Source organism: Oncorhynchus gorbuscha, unplaced genomic scaffold, assembly GCF_021184085.1.
Source record: "Oncorhynchus gorbuscha isolate QuinsamMale2020 ecotype Even-year unplaced genomic scaffold, OgorEven_v1.0 Un_scaffold_21:::fragment_4:::debris, whole genome shotgun sequence".
NCBI lineage: Eukaryota > Metazoa > Chordata > Actinopteri > Salmoniformes > Salmonidae > Oncorhynchus > Oncorhynchus gorbuscha.
In genome coordinates this window covers 215,389-229,887 of record NW_025745054.1, presented here as the reverse complement: position 1 = coordinate 229,887, position 14,499 = coordinate 215,389, and the positions used below count along the sequence as shown (strand labels likewise).

General features: G+C 39.7%; 1 protein-coding gene across 3 annotated transcripts; it reads left to right on the top strand.

Moving 5' to 3' along the window:
- Positions 1 to 3,528: 3,528 nt before the first annotated feature.
- Positions 3,529 to 12,224, top strand: LOC124017461 (zinc finger protein 362-like). 3 transcript variants are annotated; one of them, XM_046332663.1, is made up of 9 exons: positions 3,529 to 3,769; positions 5,289 to 5,352; positions 5,585 to 5,804; positions 6,152 to 6,256; positions 6,461 to 6,797; positions 7,062 to 7,286; positions 7,685 to 7,763; positions 9,799 to 9,957; positions 10,279 to 12,224. In XM_046332663.1, the coding sequence occupies exons 2-9, from the start codon at positions 5,290 to 5,292 to the stop codon at positions 10,393 to 10,395; spliced, it is 1,305 nt and encodes a 434-aa protein (XP_046188619.1). In that variant the 5' UTR covers positions 3,529 to 3,769; position 5,289; the 3' UTR covers positions 10,396 to 12,224. The 3 variants fall into 3 exon arrangements, with proteins under 3 accessions (XP_046188619.1, XP_046188617.1, XP_046188618.1); XM_046332661.1 differs by having other exon boundaries at positions 3,539 to 3,769; positions 5,558 to 5,804; XM_046332662.1 differs by having other exon boundaries at positions 3,623 to 3,769; positions 5,558 to 5,804; positions 6,482 to 6,797.
- The last annotated feature ends 2,275 nt before the right edge of the window (positions 12,225 to 14,499 follow it).

Sequence of the window (14,499 nt, the reverse complement as noted above, 5' to 3'; positions counted from 1 at the left end):
TCTTCACGACGCTGTCAGTGTGAGTGGACCAATTCAGTTTGTCTGTGATGTGTATGCCGAGGAACTTAAAACTAGCTACCCTCTCCACTACTGTTCCATCGATGTGGATAGGGGGTGTTCCCTCTGCTGTTTCCTGAAGTCCACAATCATCTCCTTAGTTTTGTTGACGTTGAGTGTGAGGTTATTTTCCTGACACCACACTCCAAGGGCCCTCACCTCCTCCCTGTAGGCCGTCTCGTCGTTGTTGGTAATCAAGCCTACCACTGTTGTGTCGTCCGCAAACTTGATGATTGAGTTGGAGGCGTGCGTGGCCACGCAGTCGTGGGTGAACAGGGAGTACAGGAGAGGGCTCAGAACGCACCCTTGTGGGGCCCCCGTGTTGAGGATCAGCGGGGAGGAGATGTTGTTGCCTACCCTCACCACCTGGGGCGGCCCGTCAGGAAGTCCAGTACCCAGTTGCACAGGGCGGGGTCGAGACCCAGGGTCTCGAGCTTGATGACGAGCTTGGAGGGTACTATGGTGTTGAATGCCGAGCAGTCGATGAACAGCATTCTCACATAATCTTGTCCAGGTGGGTTAGGGCAGTCTGTGGACCTATTTGGGCGGTAAGCAAATTGGAGTGGGTCTAGGGTGTCAGGTAGGGTGGAGGTGACTGGTCCTTGACTAAGTCTCTCAAAGCACTTCATGATTGAGTGCAATGCTCAGTTACCTTAGCTTTCTTGGGAACAGGAACAATGGTGGCCCTCTTGAAGCATGTGGGAACAGCAGAGGTATAGGGATTGATTGAATAGTAAACACACCGGCCAGCCCATGCTCGGAGGGGCGGCTGGGGATGCCGTCTGGGCCTGCAGCCTTGCGAGGGTTAACACGTTTAAATGTCTTAATCACCTCGGCTGCAGTGAAGGAGAGACTGCATGTTTCCGTTGCCCGTGTCAGTGGCACTGTATTGTCACAGTAAGGTCTGTTGTATTTGGCACGTGACAAATACAATTTGATTTGATAGTGAAGCATACAATCTCTCCCAACTGGGATAACCCTATTTGAGCAATGGTTAGTGAGTGTGCCTACAGGTTAGGAGACCCAGGTTCAAGTTGCCCTGTCACCGTTTCCTAGTTCACTCACTTCTGACACCAGCGTAGCAAACAGTGATAGTGCAACTCCCATTGCTTGGTGTCCCAGCCTGTGTGTCAAGCCAGCCATGATTCAGGAGTCAATTCTCCACTGATAAACTTGCATATTACAGGGATACTGTGTGCAATACTAGACTAAATCATTTCATTACTCTAGTATCCCCAGGAAGGCCATCTTCACTGTCCTTGGACTGTATGCTATCCAACATTTTAATGATCAAACAATTCTATAATAAACAATAGTCACTAGGCTATAGTTACTAGTGGAACAGATAGTATGGAAAAAGTCAAGTGGCGGTGTAAACAGTTTTGATAAGCTCAAGAAGTCATTAATGTATGTATCAAAAAAAAAAAAAAAAAGCTTGACACATTCTCAAAATGATGCACACTTTTTTAGTGCGGTGTAGTTGGCTTTATATTAAAGATTTGGACTTTGCTAGTCAATACCTCTTCAACGGAACATGTCAAGGTGATATAAATGTCATATATTAAACCAGCTGACGATGTAGAACAAGTTACACCCACTGTTTTTGCTGTTCCATTCCGTTTTCAAAAAAGTATTTTATGTTAATTTCTATGGCTGATTCTCCCTGTAGTCTAAGCTAAGGGACCATCTTAAAAGGGAAATTGAAACTTATTCTTAATGGAAAAACTTCAATTGTAAACCACATGACATTGAAATCTCAAACCAACAGTAATACGTCCAGGGACCTCTCCAATCCATGGCAATTAGTTTTGTATAAAAAAAACTTTGGCTGTTTTCAATTTTGTAATAAATAAATAAAAACTCCTAAAAACTTCAATAGCTTCAACCCCATATCACTTGCATGAGTACAACCAACTGTTATTGCTTCAGGGACCTCGTCTGTACAATCTCTGGCAATAACTTGTTTATTCTTTGACATTGGCTGTTTAAAATAAATGTTATATCATTATGTAAAAAATAATACTTGTTTAAAACTTCAATAGCTTCCACCACATGTTACTTGCATGCATTCAACAAAGTTATTGGTTCAGGGACCTCATCAATACAATGAAAGACAATTACTTTTATATTTTTGGACTTTGGCTATATCCTATGGATATAATTGAATTATATGTAAAAAATACTTATTTAAAACTTCAACAGCTTCCACCCCTAAGGACTTTCATGAATAAAACCAACTGTTACTAGTTCAGGTACTTTGTTTGTACAATCTACGGCAAATACTTTTGTATTTTTTCTATTTTTATATTTTCTATGATATTGGACGGACTTTAAATTAAAAACACTTCCTTAAAGTGTCAATACCTTTCACCCCATATGTTATTGGTTCAGGGTCGCTGAACAATGTCAAATTGATTTGAGAGCAACATGTAATGTGTTTGAGAAGCTATATTGACATTTTTCAATAAACTGCGGCTAATGGGCAAAAGTAACTATGACCCTCTTTAGATAGCCAAATGGTGACATGCTGCTTTGAAACGGCCAGTGGAGCGAAAGCTGGACTCATTCATACAAGTCATATAGGGGGGAAATAATTGAAGTTAAGGAAGTACTTGTCATGTACAAAAAAATTGACATGGTCAAAAAGCCCCAAAAGTAATTTCAGTGGATTGGAGGGAAGAGGTCCCTCAACCAATAACAGTTGTATTTATATGCAAGTCATATTGGGTTGAAGCTAAGTTGTATGGCAGTATTTTTCATGTAAATTCATAAAAAATAGCAAAGTCAAAAGGTACAAAAGTAATTGCTGTGGATTGGACAGACGAGGAACCAATAACAGATAGTCATATGGGGTGAAAGCTATTGATGTTTGAAGGAAGTGTTTTTAATTGAAGTGATATGGGGTAGAAGCTATTAAAGTTAAGTATTATTTGGCATATAATGAGACAAATTTAATTTCAATTGCCAAAGTAAAAAAATACAAAAGTAATTGCAATAGATTGTACAGACAAGGTCCCTAAACCAATAGCAGTTGGTTGTATTCATGAAATTCATCTGGGGTTGAAGCTATTAAAGTTAAGAAAGTATTTTTGAAGTAAATTAAATGTATTGAAAATAGCCAAAGTAAAAACAGAAGAGCAATTACTGTAGATTGCCAAATGTAGAGACCAAATATTTTATTTTTTACATATAATTAACTTAAATGAATTGAAAAGTCATAAAATACTAAAGTAATTGCCGTAGATCAATGTTTCAGCTACATTTGAACTCCAAAAACAAAACACCATACCAATTGCAAGAACAAGGGGTGTAACTTGTTCACTATCGTCAGCTGAATCGGAATGTCATTTATATCAAATTTGCACGCACCGTTTAAGAGGTATTAATGATCAAATTACGAATCTTTAATATACATAAAAAGTACACGGGACTGTCTCTTTTAGTAATGTCGCAAGTGACACAGGCGCGTTTGGACTCCTGGACATGATCAATGTTTGTGCGTTGTCGTTTAGCATTATAGCCACGCTAAAAACTATTGTTTTTGATGGATTCAGATTAAAAATAACCAGCCTTCAGTCGGTTTTCAGCAGCTGCGGTGTAGCGGCACCCAGAAGTGAACAAAGCGACCCGGAAGCGCTGAACCAATTGGAGGCAGGCAGAAAGAACATCAACATTTTATAAAGCCAGACAAAATCTGCAATCGGGACATCAGGTCTGTCTGCAATTATTTGATGTCATTTGTAAATGTATTTCTGAAAGTCGATAACCTGCCAATGTATGCATTGTGCAGATATGTATGCATTGCCCCTCGGTTCGTCAAAAAGTTGCAACGTTCAACGCATTTTTGTTAAGATTGGGATAATGTATTTTAAAATATCTGTCAGCGTGCGGTTGTGACCTTTAGGCATAGATTATGTTGATTTATGAATTTTTTTAGGTGCAATGCTCGGGCATTTGACTTATTTCCGTGTTATTTTGCAGGGCATGGTTGTTGTAGGAAGTGTCCGTTTTTAAGAGGTGGAGAGGCCGGGCTATTCTAACCTGCAATTTGTCGTAAACAAACATTCATGTTTTTGACATAAACACACCTTTGTGTCAGGCGGTCTCCTTTTAGGAGCAAAAGAAGATGCTCCTAATATTGGGATCTGCAGAATATGGCGTCTCGCCTTATAAAAATGAGTCAGGCTGCCATTTTTGTTTCTCTTTTGTCTGGAATTTTCTTTAAATAAAACTGTCTGAGTGGTATTGTATCGGATGGTCGCATCGTCAAATTATGTCACTGAATTCCAGAAAGGTCGAAGGGCACACGTGTTAGCCTAACAAAAGTCTAGACTACCAAATCAAACATGTTATGAGGGAAAAGTTGCCAAAATTACCCTACGTAACTCATATTTTAATGGAAATTAATTTTGGTAAGAAATAATGAATGCATCGATGACATTTAACCTATTCTGATTTCTGCCCAAAAATGTGTGCTCAGCCATCTTTAGGCACAGTTAAATAAACATTTAGTACTGGAATAAAGAATATTGAGAGTAGGCAAATAGAAAATGACTGACAGGTGTGAACAGTGAAAGTTTTCATCTTTGACTGCATTCTTATCATGTCTTAAATGGTAGGCCTTTATTTCACTGTAGTTTGAACTGAACATAATAGGTTTTTTATACAAAAATGCTACCCATAATTATGAAAACGTATTATTGGGACTGTGTGTGAATTGTTCTGTTTATTATCTAAATACCACAATAAAAGTATTATATGAATACTTTATTATTGGCATGTCATATTTTGTAGAAGTATTACTTTTATGTAACAGAAATAATGTAACAACTTTAGTTATAAAATGCACACAATAACCAAATTCACACAGTCACAAAAATGCAATTTCATAAGCCATATAGTACAATACTGCTATGTTTGTCTTGGGAGGTGGACCTGAGTATGCGTCCTATTAACGTTATTGTACTTTTTTCATTCTACTACTGTAACTTTACTCTGATTTTAAGAAACAATGTATCTTAATGTTCAGGTAGGGATCCATACTTCAGAAAACAAAGGCAAATATGAGGTATTCTCCAAAACAAAGAGTCACCGTAATTAAAAAGTATATGGACATATAAACTGACACTGTTTTAATCTAAGTAGTTTTAATAACATCTGTCAAAAATGCTTTGTAGATGTGTATTTGAAATGTATAGAATACTGCAGTAAAATGTGTGTTTCTGTCTCAGGATGGCTGAGCCTCGATTCAACAACCCCTACTTCTGGCCTCCGCCTCCTTCCATACCTAGCCAGGTAAGGACATCTTCCTTTTTTTCTGTTCTTCCATCTAGGCTGATATTATGCATCTCATTATTTTCTCAGAAGCATTTCAATCTAAGAATGTCCATATAGGTATTAACCCAGCAACAAAAGTAGGACTATAATGGGATCATCTGTAGCTTGATGGTTGATAAACTGGAGCTGTTTTCGGTTGAGCGTGACCGTTTAACCCTTTCAGCTGGATAACCTGGTGCTCATCAACAAGATCAAGGAGCAGCTGATGGCTGAGAAGATCCGACCCCTGCACCTGCCGACCAATTCAGCCCCCTCCCAGCAAACCCTGCTGGTGGCCTCCTCCCCCTTGGACGGGGGGCAGCACAGCATGCTCATGCCCAAGTCCCAGCAGGGCCAGCATCACCCCCAGGGCTCGGTCCAGCAGCCCGACATCGCCCTGCACGCCCGCACAGCCTCCAGCTCTGTACCAGGTAGGTACTGTAACAGTGTTTGCAGTCTGCTGTCTGCTCACAACATAGGTGCACACTGGAGACACCACTTGGCTCTGGTGATGCTTGAGACCTGTTCAATGGTGCATCTCAATAGTCTTAAGGGGTTTTGCCTCCGCAACTCCTCTGCCTTAATTTGAGAACGCATAGATGAAAGTCATATGGTGGATGTCTACCAGTCCAGTTTTCAATAATTCCCATTTTATTATTGAGCATTGTAAGATTTCAGGATGGATGCTGAGTTGAAATTGGTGCTATTTATAAAGTCATTTTCTCATTTGTCCCTCAGTTAGATCAGTTAATTGTATTGCCTTCAATCTCTGATGCAGACGTGAATATGGATGACAAGTCAGCAGTGAAGGTTAAAGGACTGTGGGATGAGTGGCACATGCGACAGATCGTTGAGCAGCCCTCTAGAGTCAACCATCGGTCAGGTAATAACCACACCCCCTTTCTCATGGGAAACATATATGTACAACCATCAATGAAAACATTCAACAGCCATGTACTACACGCCAAGGGACCAGAAAAGAGCCAAATACATTTCAGTGTAACACGGTCCCTTATTAGTTTGCATAAAAGCTCAGTCTCTCAGCAAGCTAAATCGCTAACTTTTTGCATGGCTTATCATTTGTAAGTCTTCATGTGCCCATACACAGGTCTGGCCCCTATGTCCCGGCCGGACAGCCACAGCACTTCAGAGGCCCTCACCCCCACCTCCAGCAGCCAGAACCGACTGGGAGGGACCCCATCGGTCAACATCATCTCTGGGCTGGCCAGCGGCCCTGGCATGGAACAGATGAAGAGCGGGGGCCTGGCTGGACTCCTCGGCCCACCACCCAAGACTCCCCGTGGGCGGAAGAAGATCAAAGCGGAGAGTGGAGGGCCTCTGCTGGTTGTGCCCTACCCCATCATGGCCTCTGGCGCCGACCAGGGCTGTATCACCTTCCCTGCCAAAGAGGGAAAAACCTACAGGTATGGTTACTTCAAAAAGTTTTAGTTTCGCTTAGTTTAAAGTTTTATCTCTTAAATAAATCACCCATTTTCAATGTTTTTTGACCTACTTGAGATATGTAGTTAAGTTATATGCACATATCAGTAACGCTTTACTTTAAGGGGGTACATACAGTACAGTAAGGCATTCAGTCATGACATCTTATTGGGTGTTGCAGTATCATTCGTAACAGAACCTTCATCCGTGACATAAGATTTGACTCAGTCCCATTTTCTTGTATCCAGATGCAAAGTGTGTCCGCTCACCTTCATGTCAAAGTCAGAGATGCAGATCCACTCCAAGTCCCACACGGAGGCCAAGCCCCACAAGTGTCCCCACTGCTCCAAGTCCTTTGCCAACGCATCCTACCTGGCCCAGCACCTCCGCATCCACCTGGGAATCAAGCCCTACCACTGCTCCTACTGCGAGAACTCCTTCCGCCAACTCTCGCACCTGCAGCAGCACACCAGGTCAGTTGAGTTCACCTTCATGGAACAGAAAGCGATGGAGAGAAAAAAGTTGTCCACCACAATCCACACCATATGAAAATGTCTGTCTGTCTCTTCACAATGATATTGACAACATTAAAAATATATTTTAAACCGGAGCATTCCATTGATGTATTGCTGGAATGTACAGTAGCTTTCCATCATTAACACTGACATTGGGTAGTACTGTGGAATGTATGATCCAGTGTATGAATCCATTATTTTACAACTGTCATAATATATAGTATGTTTACACCATATTTCACCATATGTTATTTTGTAATTACATTATATTTTCTGCTGTACTTGCTCAATAAACCATAATATTTCAGTTAATTCTCTCTCTAACATGCATCTATCATCATCCGCATGCGTCTTAGAATCCATACTGGTGACAGACCCTATAAATGCGCGGCCCCTGGATGTGAAAAGGCCTTTACCCAGCTCTCTAACCTCCAGGTCAGTAGTAGCTACATCATAACAGGATTATTTACTAATCTTTTTACAGTCCTTCTCCCAGTCTTGAATGTCCCGACCCAGCCGAGGCTGCGGGTCCGTTGGTAACCACTTCGTCCTGCCCCCCTGGATCCCTTTCGCCCAGAGCTTGAAGATCCAAATCACTTTCTGCACGTGTTTCTGTACCTCTACTTGATGCACACATTTTTGTGGTTACCCTCCCTTCAATTTCTCATTGTCAATCGTGAATGATAAATCCTGTTTTACCACTGAAATGTCCATGCAGCATCTGCAAACCAACCATTTGATCTCAATCAGTTTCATGGGGATATGCATTTAGATCTTCTTGAGTTACATCGTGTTGTTTGCGAAGTAGCCTACAAGGCTGTTTTGAATAATGTACAGTGAGGGAATTTTAGAACAGAGTGTGTTAACAAACTGTAGCATAGCCTAGCTGTGTTTAGTTTCAATCAAAGCACATATTTTGCATAGTGGCGCACACTGTTGAGTTTGGGCCACATGACAATAATGTGACCATTAGCGCAATCATCTTTAAAAATAGAAATGATGTGGTGTTTCTTGGCTTACAGTAACATTATACTATGCTATTATATTTGGTTATGTTATTAAGCAATAAGGCACAAGAGGCAGTGCTGTATCATAAATAAAGTCACAGGTAAATGGCGTTGTTTAGCCCGACACGATACAGCACTGCCTCAAGAGCCTTATTGGCTTTTATAAAACTGTTACCAACATGTTAAAATAGTAATGTATTACATATTTTGAATTAATTCATACAATTTCATTCTTTCACCAGAAGATATAGTCCGGACAAAAGTTTGGATATTTTGGGCATGTTGCTACATGCTACATTCGTTATTATTATAATTTTTTTTTCATATTTGCTATGCCAATGCAGAAGAACTGGTCATCCATTCTAAACAAAATGGTTGCCATGCAGGCTGGATACATAATGTTCTTGTCACTTGCTAGTGACGTTGATAATGACGTTGATGAGTGAATTTGACTGGCTCAGAAAAAGTTATCTTGTCGCCTGGGCACCGTTCACTCTATGTATGGTACTACAAAGATCGAAATTCTAAAGTGAAACATTTTTTCAGAGGTCGGACAGGCAGACAGCGAGGGTTATATTAACTGTACCAAACTAAATATAATAATAATATAATAAATGCCATTTAGACGCTGGATCAGTCATGTGTGCATACATTCTACGTATGGGTGGTCCCGGGGATCGAACCCACTACCCTGGCGTTACAAGCGCCATGCTCTACCAACTGAGCTACAGAAGGACCCCCACCCCCCAAACTAAATGCTAGGCTGGATCAAGGGGAAATAATGTTTGAGTTGAGATGATTCGGACAGCGGCATGAACATGATATTCTTATGGAGGCATAGTCATACTTTTCAGATGGGAATTTTAGCAGGCATAGCTGTGTCTGTGATGGCCAATATAGCACTGCAAGGAAACGCTGCTCGTGCAATCAGCATCCAGGATCCAACCAGTTTATAATGATTGATTCAGCTTTGATCTAACTTTATTAAACAAGCACCATTCGTCAGAGTAGCTTGTTCTCATCGAGTAGAGCAGAGAATCCCGCACATGTGCATAATCTCCTGGACCTTTAGCTGTCGGGAAGAGGGGTCCAGAAAAGTTGGGATCCACAAACACTTCGTAATGTTAAAGGTGGTACATGTAACAATTCAACCTGAAAGTAGTCCTAAATAGCAATTGTATACTGCCAAATTAAAATAATAAGATTCCATGAGAGATTATTATTCAAAAACAACAAGGAAAAATGTATAACAATAGACCTAAATTGAATATCATTGCTGAAAATGTCAAGCAACAGTCTACTCAACCATACCATAACAACTTTACTGGAATGCTCTGAATGATAGTTATCCTGCAATGAGTGACTAGGTTGCTCTTACCTCTTCTCTCTCTCTCTCTCTCTCTCTCTCTCTCTCTCTCTCTCTCTCTCTCTCTCTCCCTGCCCCACTCTCTCGGACTATGTAGTCCCACCAGAGGCAGCACAACAAAGACAAGCCGTACAAATGTCCCAACTGCTACCGTGCCTACTCAGATTCAGCATCGTTACAGATCCACCTGTCAGCGCACGCCATCAAAAATGCTAAGGCGTACTGCTGCAACATGTGTGGCCGGGCATACACCTCAGTGAGTATTCTAACCCACTGTTCAGTATTAGGTGTTTGTAGTAGTGTCAGCAAATACAAGGCATTGCTATGGTCCTGGTCAATTGTAGTGTCTGTAAACATTTGCTCAAGCCGGACATTATGATAACTAAGCACGATTTAAGCTCACCACATGTAGAAATAATCTACAGTGGTAAAATAATATTGTGAACATTAATTGCTTCCTGACTTTTACAACATGTGCATGCACGAGTTGTAACTGCATTTTGGAACCAGGGTTGCCAACATGCTTTTGTGTCGGGATACAAACTGGTTTTGAGTCGTCCATTTTGTGTCTTTGCAGGAGACCTACCTTATGAAGCACATGTCAAAACACACGGTAGTGGAGCACCTAGTGAGCCACCAGTCCCCCCAGAGGACTGAATCCCCCAGTATCCCAATACGCATCTCTCTCATCTGAATTCAGCATAACTGTATGTTGTTGTATTCTTTTTCTATGGAAGGCTGACGTTTAGGGGCCCTGCACATAAGTCCATCGACCCAAGGCCTACATATGCATCACATGACACCTGACATTCATTTACAAACCCTTGTTCCATTTTTACACAGATTGGGTTGGTTAATATAAAAACGAGCATAGCACCTTCTTTGCAAAGGTTTATGTCAATGGGAACAAATGTCGGATAATGTCTCGTGTTGGATACAACTGAGCACTTACAAAGGCTTTATGCAAACGGTCTTATGCATTGGCCCTTAACATTTTAATGTTCCCAAAAAATTATTCCATTACATTTATTATATATTTTTTCAATAGTTTTCCTTATACCTAAACTAAATGGATTCATATTTTCTGGGTGTGTTCTGGCGACATCCAAAGATAATTTTAAAGCGCTCTCAGGCCTTGTGGTTTTGGATCCAAATGTTTTTCTATCTTTTCCGATGGAAATGCAAAAATATTTACTTGAGGCAGCTAAGAGTATTGACTGTGTCTAATCAAAAGTCTGATGTTTTTTGGTGCATTTTTTTTGTTCAAGCAAAGTTTACAGGGTCAGACTTCAAAAGCAGCATTTTAGAGAAAAGCAATTGGAACTATGTAGACAATTCGATTGTCAGGTTGTTTCTCGTGGTGGAATGGTGAAACATTGCACCAAAATGTAAAAACAAAATAATGAATGTTTACTGTTTCATCAAGATCAGTTCAATTGTCATGGTTAATTTAATCAAGATCATATGGGTTATATGATCAGACACTAATTAAATCAACTGAATTGTTCAAATCAACAGAACTTTTCAGACGTTTTCCTTGTGGCCAGGTATTACATATGTGAGTTGGTGGCTTTGCACCTACGTGAGGCTAGTCAAGATTCATTGGGGAAACAAGCTAACATTAGCTAGTGCGTCAGCTTTATGGCTTTACTTGGTACTGCCCTTAATAGGCCTACACAAAGCTATCAAGATGAGCATTACAAATGTTATGAACAGTCATGTCAGCTTTTGTAAAGTAACTTCTGATGGTCATCCTAACATAACACAAGCTGTTGTTAGCAAAGGTGATAGAAAAGGAGAGTAAATGCTTTCTGTCATGATAGTTCTAAGTCACAACCTCTTATGTTGACAAGTTGGTAATGTGGTTAGGTCTATGTTACTAGAGTAACTACATTTCTATTCTGAATATATTTAGAGAAATATATAGCAAACATACATTTATTGGAGGTGAAATATTTTGTATTTTTATTGACTTCTACTTTGTTATACTCTCACTGGTGTCACATTACACTTCACAATCATATCACCAAGTCAAGTTAAAGCTATTTCCCAGCCTGGTTACAGAGGCCTGTGCTGCTTAAAAAAAAAAAGTTTAAACATGACAATGATATTTGAAAGTACATGGTTGGACCAAATAGTTAGCCAATATTAACCCTAATCCCACCACATGCAGGATTGTTTTATCTTGATTTGTGAAACTAATTCTCAACAGGTTTACATTTTAAAGTGCAGTCAGTATGAGTTTGTTCAAACCATATAACTTCATATGATGGTAGTGTTACTGCAAGTGTTTCTTTCATCATGGTATGCACACAGTATTGTTGTATTTTTACTGTAATTTTACCTTCTGGTTGCTCTGGAAGGTAATAGTAGCCTGTATTCTTCAGGTTACTTAGGACAAGGTGCTAAGGCTAGATGTTTATTTGAGATGGAACTGAGAATATTGTTAAATACATTCATAGTATGTTTAAAAAAAATACAATACAAGCCACTGGCCTGGAAATAAACATTTATGCCAACAGACTCTGCCACTTCAATTTACTCTCTTCCGAGAATAAAATTGGTCAATGTACCGTTTCATAACGGTTTTGTACAGGTATGTTTATGTATGAACTTACTGTAATGATTTGTATTTCTGAATATTGATACTTTTTTATAAATATTCATGTTTTATATCAGTTATTTACGTATAAGCCTTAACAATCTTATCATTGAACAACCATTTTATTTCCATATTCAGTATTGTGTTCTTCAGTATTTGGTCTTGTAAACATTTTGTTATTTTTCCGTATGGAATATCCAAACTGTAATCTGTATATGAATTAACTGTTAACCTATATTCTCTATGAAAAGATAGTGCAGATTTATTACACCTTTTCTTGTCTTGCTTTGTGATTTCATATAAAGTTTCTAAACAACTTAATATGCACACACAAGACAGAAGTAAAACTAAGAAGATCAATGTTTAAAAAAATGAAATATCTTTACCTTGTTTAATAAACAGACTGTTATAAACACACTTTAAAATGTACTGCATAACTTTGATGAATAATTTAAAACAAAACCATTTCGTATTCTCCATTCAATATGTATCAATCATTTTGTTCCAGGATATACCCTGGGGTGTATTCACTAGTAGGAAACCAAAAAGAAGCAAACCACTAAAATGGGGAGCGAATAATCTGAATTTGTCCAATAAGAAACCCCTGTTTTTGTTGACAAAACGTTTCCTACTGTTGGGCAATTATGATTACACCCCAGGTGTGCTTAAACTAAACAAAAGTATCAAATACACATGGGAAGATTCAATTACCTTTATTTATGAAAATACAGTTGAAGTCAGAAGTTTACATATACCTTAGCCAAGTACATTTAAACTCAGTTTTTCACAATTGTTGACATTTAATCCTGGTAAAAATTCCCTATCTTAGGTCAGTTAAGATCACCACTTTACTTTAAGAATGTGAAATGTCAGAATAATAGTAGAGAGTGATTCATTTCAGATGTAATTTATTTCATCACATTCCCAGTGGGTCAGAAGTTTACATACACTCAATTAGTATATGGTAGCATTGCCTTTAAATGGTTTAATTTGGGTCAAACGTTTCGGGTAGCCTTCCACAAGCTTCCCACAATAAGTTGGGTGAATTATGGTCCATTCCTCCTGACAGAGCTGGTGTAACTGAGTCAGGTTTGTAGGCCTCCTTGCTTGCACACGCTTTTTCAGTTCTGCCCACAAATGTTTTATAGGATTGAGGTCAGGGCTTTGTGATGGCCACTCCAATACCTTGACTTTGTTGTCCTTAAGCCATTTTGCCACAACTTTGGAAGTATGTTTGGGGTCATTGTCCATTTGAAAGACCCATTTGCGACCAAGCTTTAACTTCGTGACTGATGTCTTGAGATGTTGCTTCAATATTTTCCCGCCTCATGATGCCCTCTATTTTTGTGAAGTGCACCAGTCCCTTCTGCAGCAAAGCACCTCACAACATGATGCTGCCACCCCTGTGCTTCACGGTTGGGATGGTGTTCTTCGGCTTGCAAGCGTCCCCCTTTCTCCTCCAAATATAACAGTGGTCATTATGGTCAAACAGTTCTATGTTTGTTTAATCAGACCAGAGGACATTTCTCCGAAAAGTACGATCTTTGTCCCCATGTGCAGTTGCAAACCATAGTCTGTTTTTTTATGTCGGTTTTGGAGCAGTTGCTTCTTCCTTGCTGAGCGGCCTTTCAGGTTATGTCGATATAGGACTCGTTTTACTGTGGATATAGATGCTTTTGTACCTGTTTCCTCCAGCATCTTCACAAGGTCATTTTCTGTTGTTCTGGGATTGATTTGCACTTTTCGCACCAAAGTACGTTCATCTCTAGCAGACAGAATATGTCTCCTTCCTGAGCGGTATGATGGCTGAGTGGTCCCGTGGTGTTTATACTTGCGTACCAATTTGTAAGTCGCTCTGGATAAGAGCGTCTGCTAAATGACTTAAATGTAAATGTAATGTACTATTGTTTGTACATATGAACGTGGTACCTTCGGCATTTGGAAATTGCTCCCAAGGATGAACCAGACTTGTGGAGGTCTATACATTTTTTGGGGAGGTTTTGATTTTCCCATGATGTCAAGCAAAGAGGCACTACGTTTGAAGGTAGGCCTTGAAATACATCCACAGGTACACCTCCAATTGACTCAAATGATGTCAATTAGCCTATCAGAAGCTTCTAAAGCCATGACATAATTTTCTGGAATTTTCCAAACTGTTTAAAGGCACAGTCAACTTAGTGTATATAAACTTCTGAC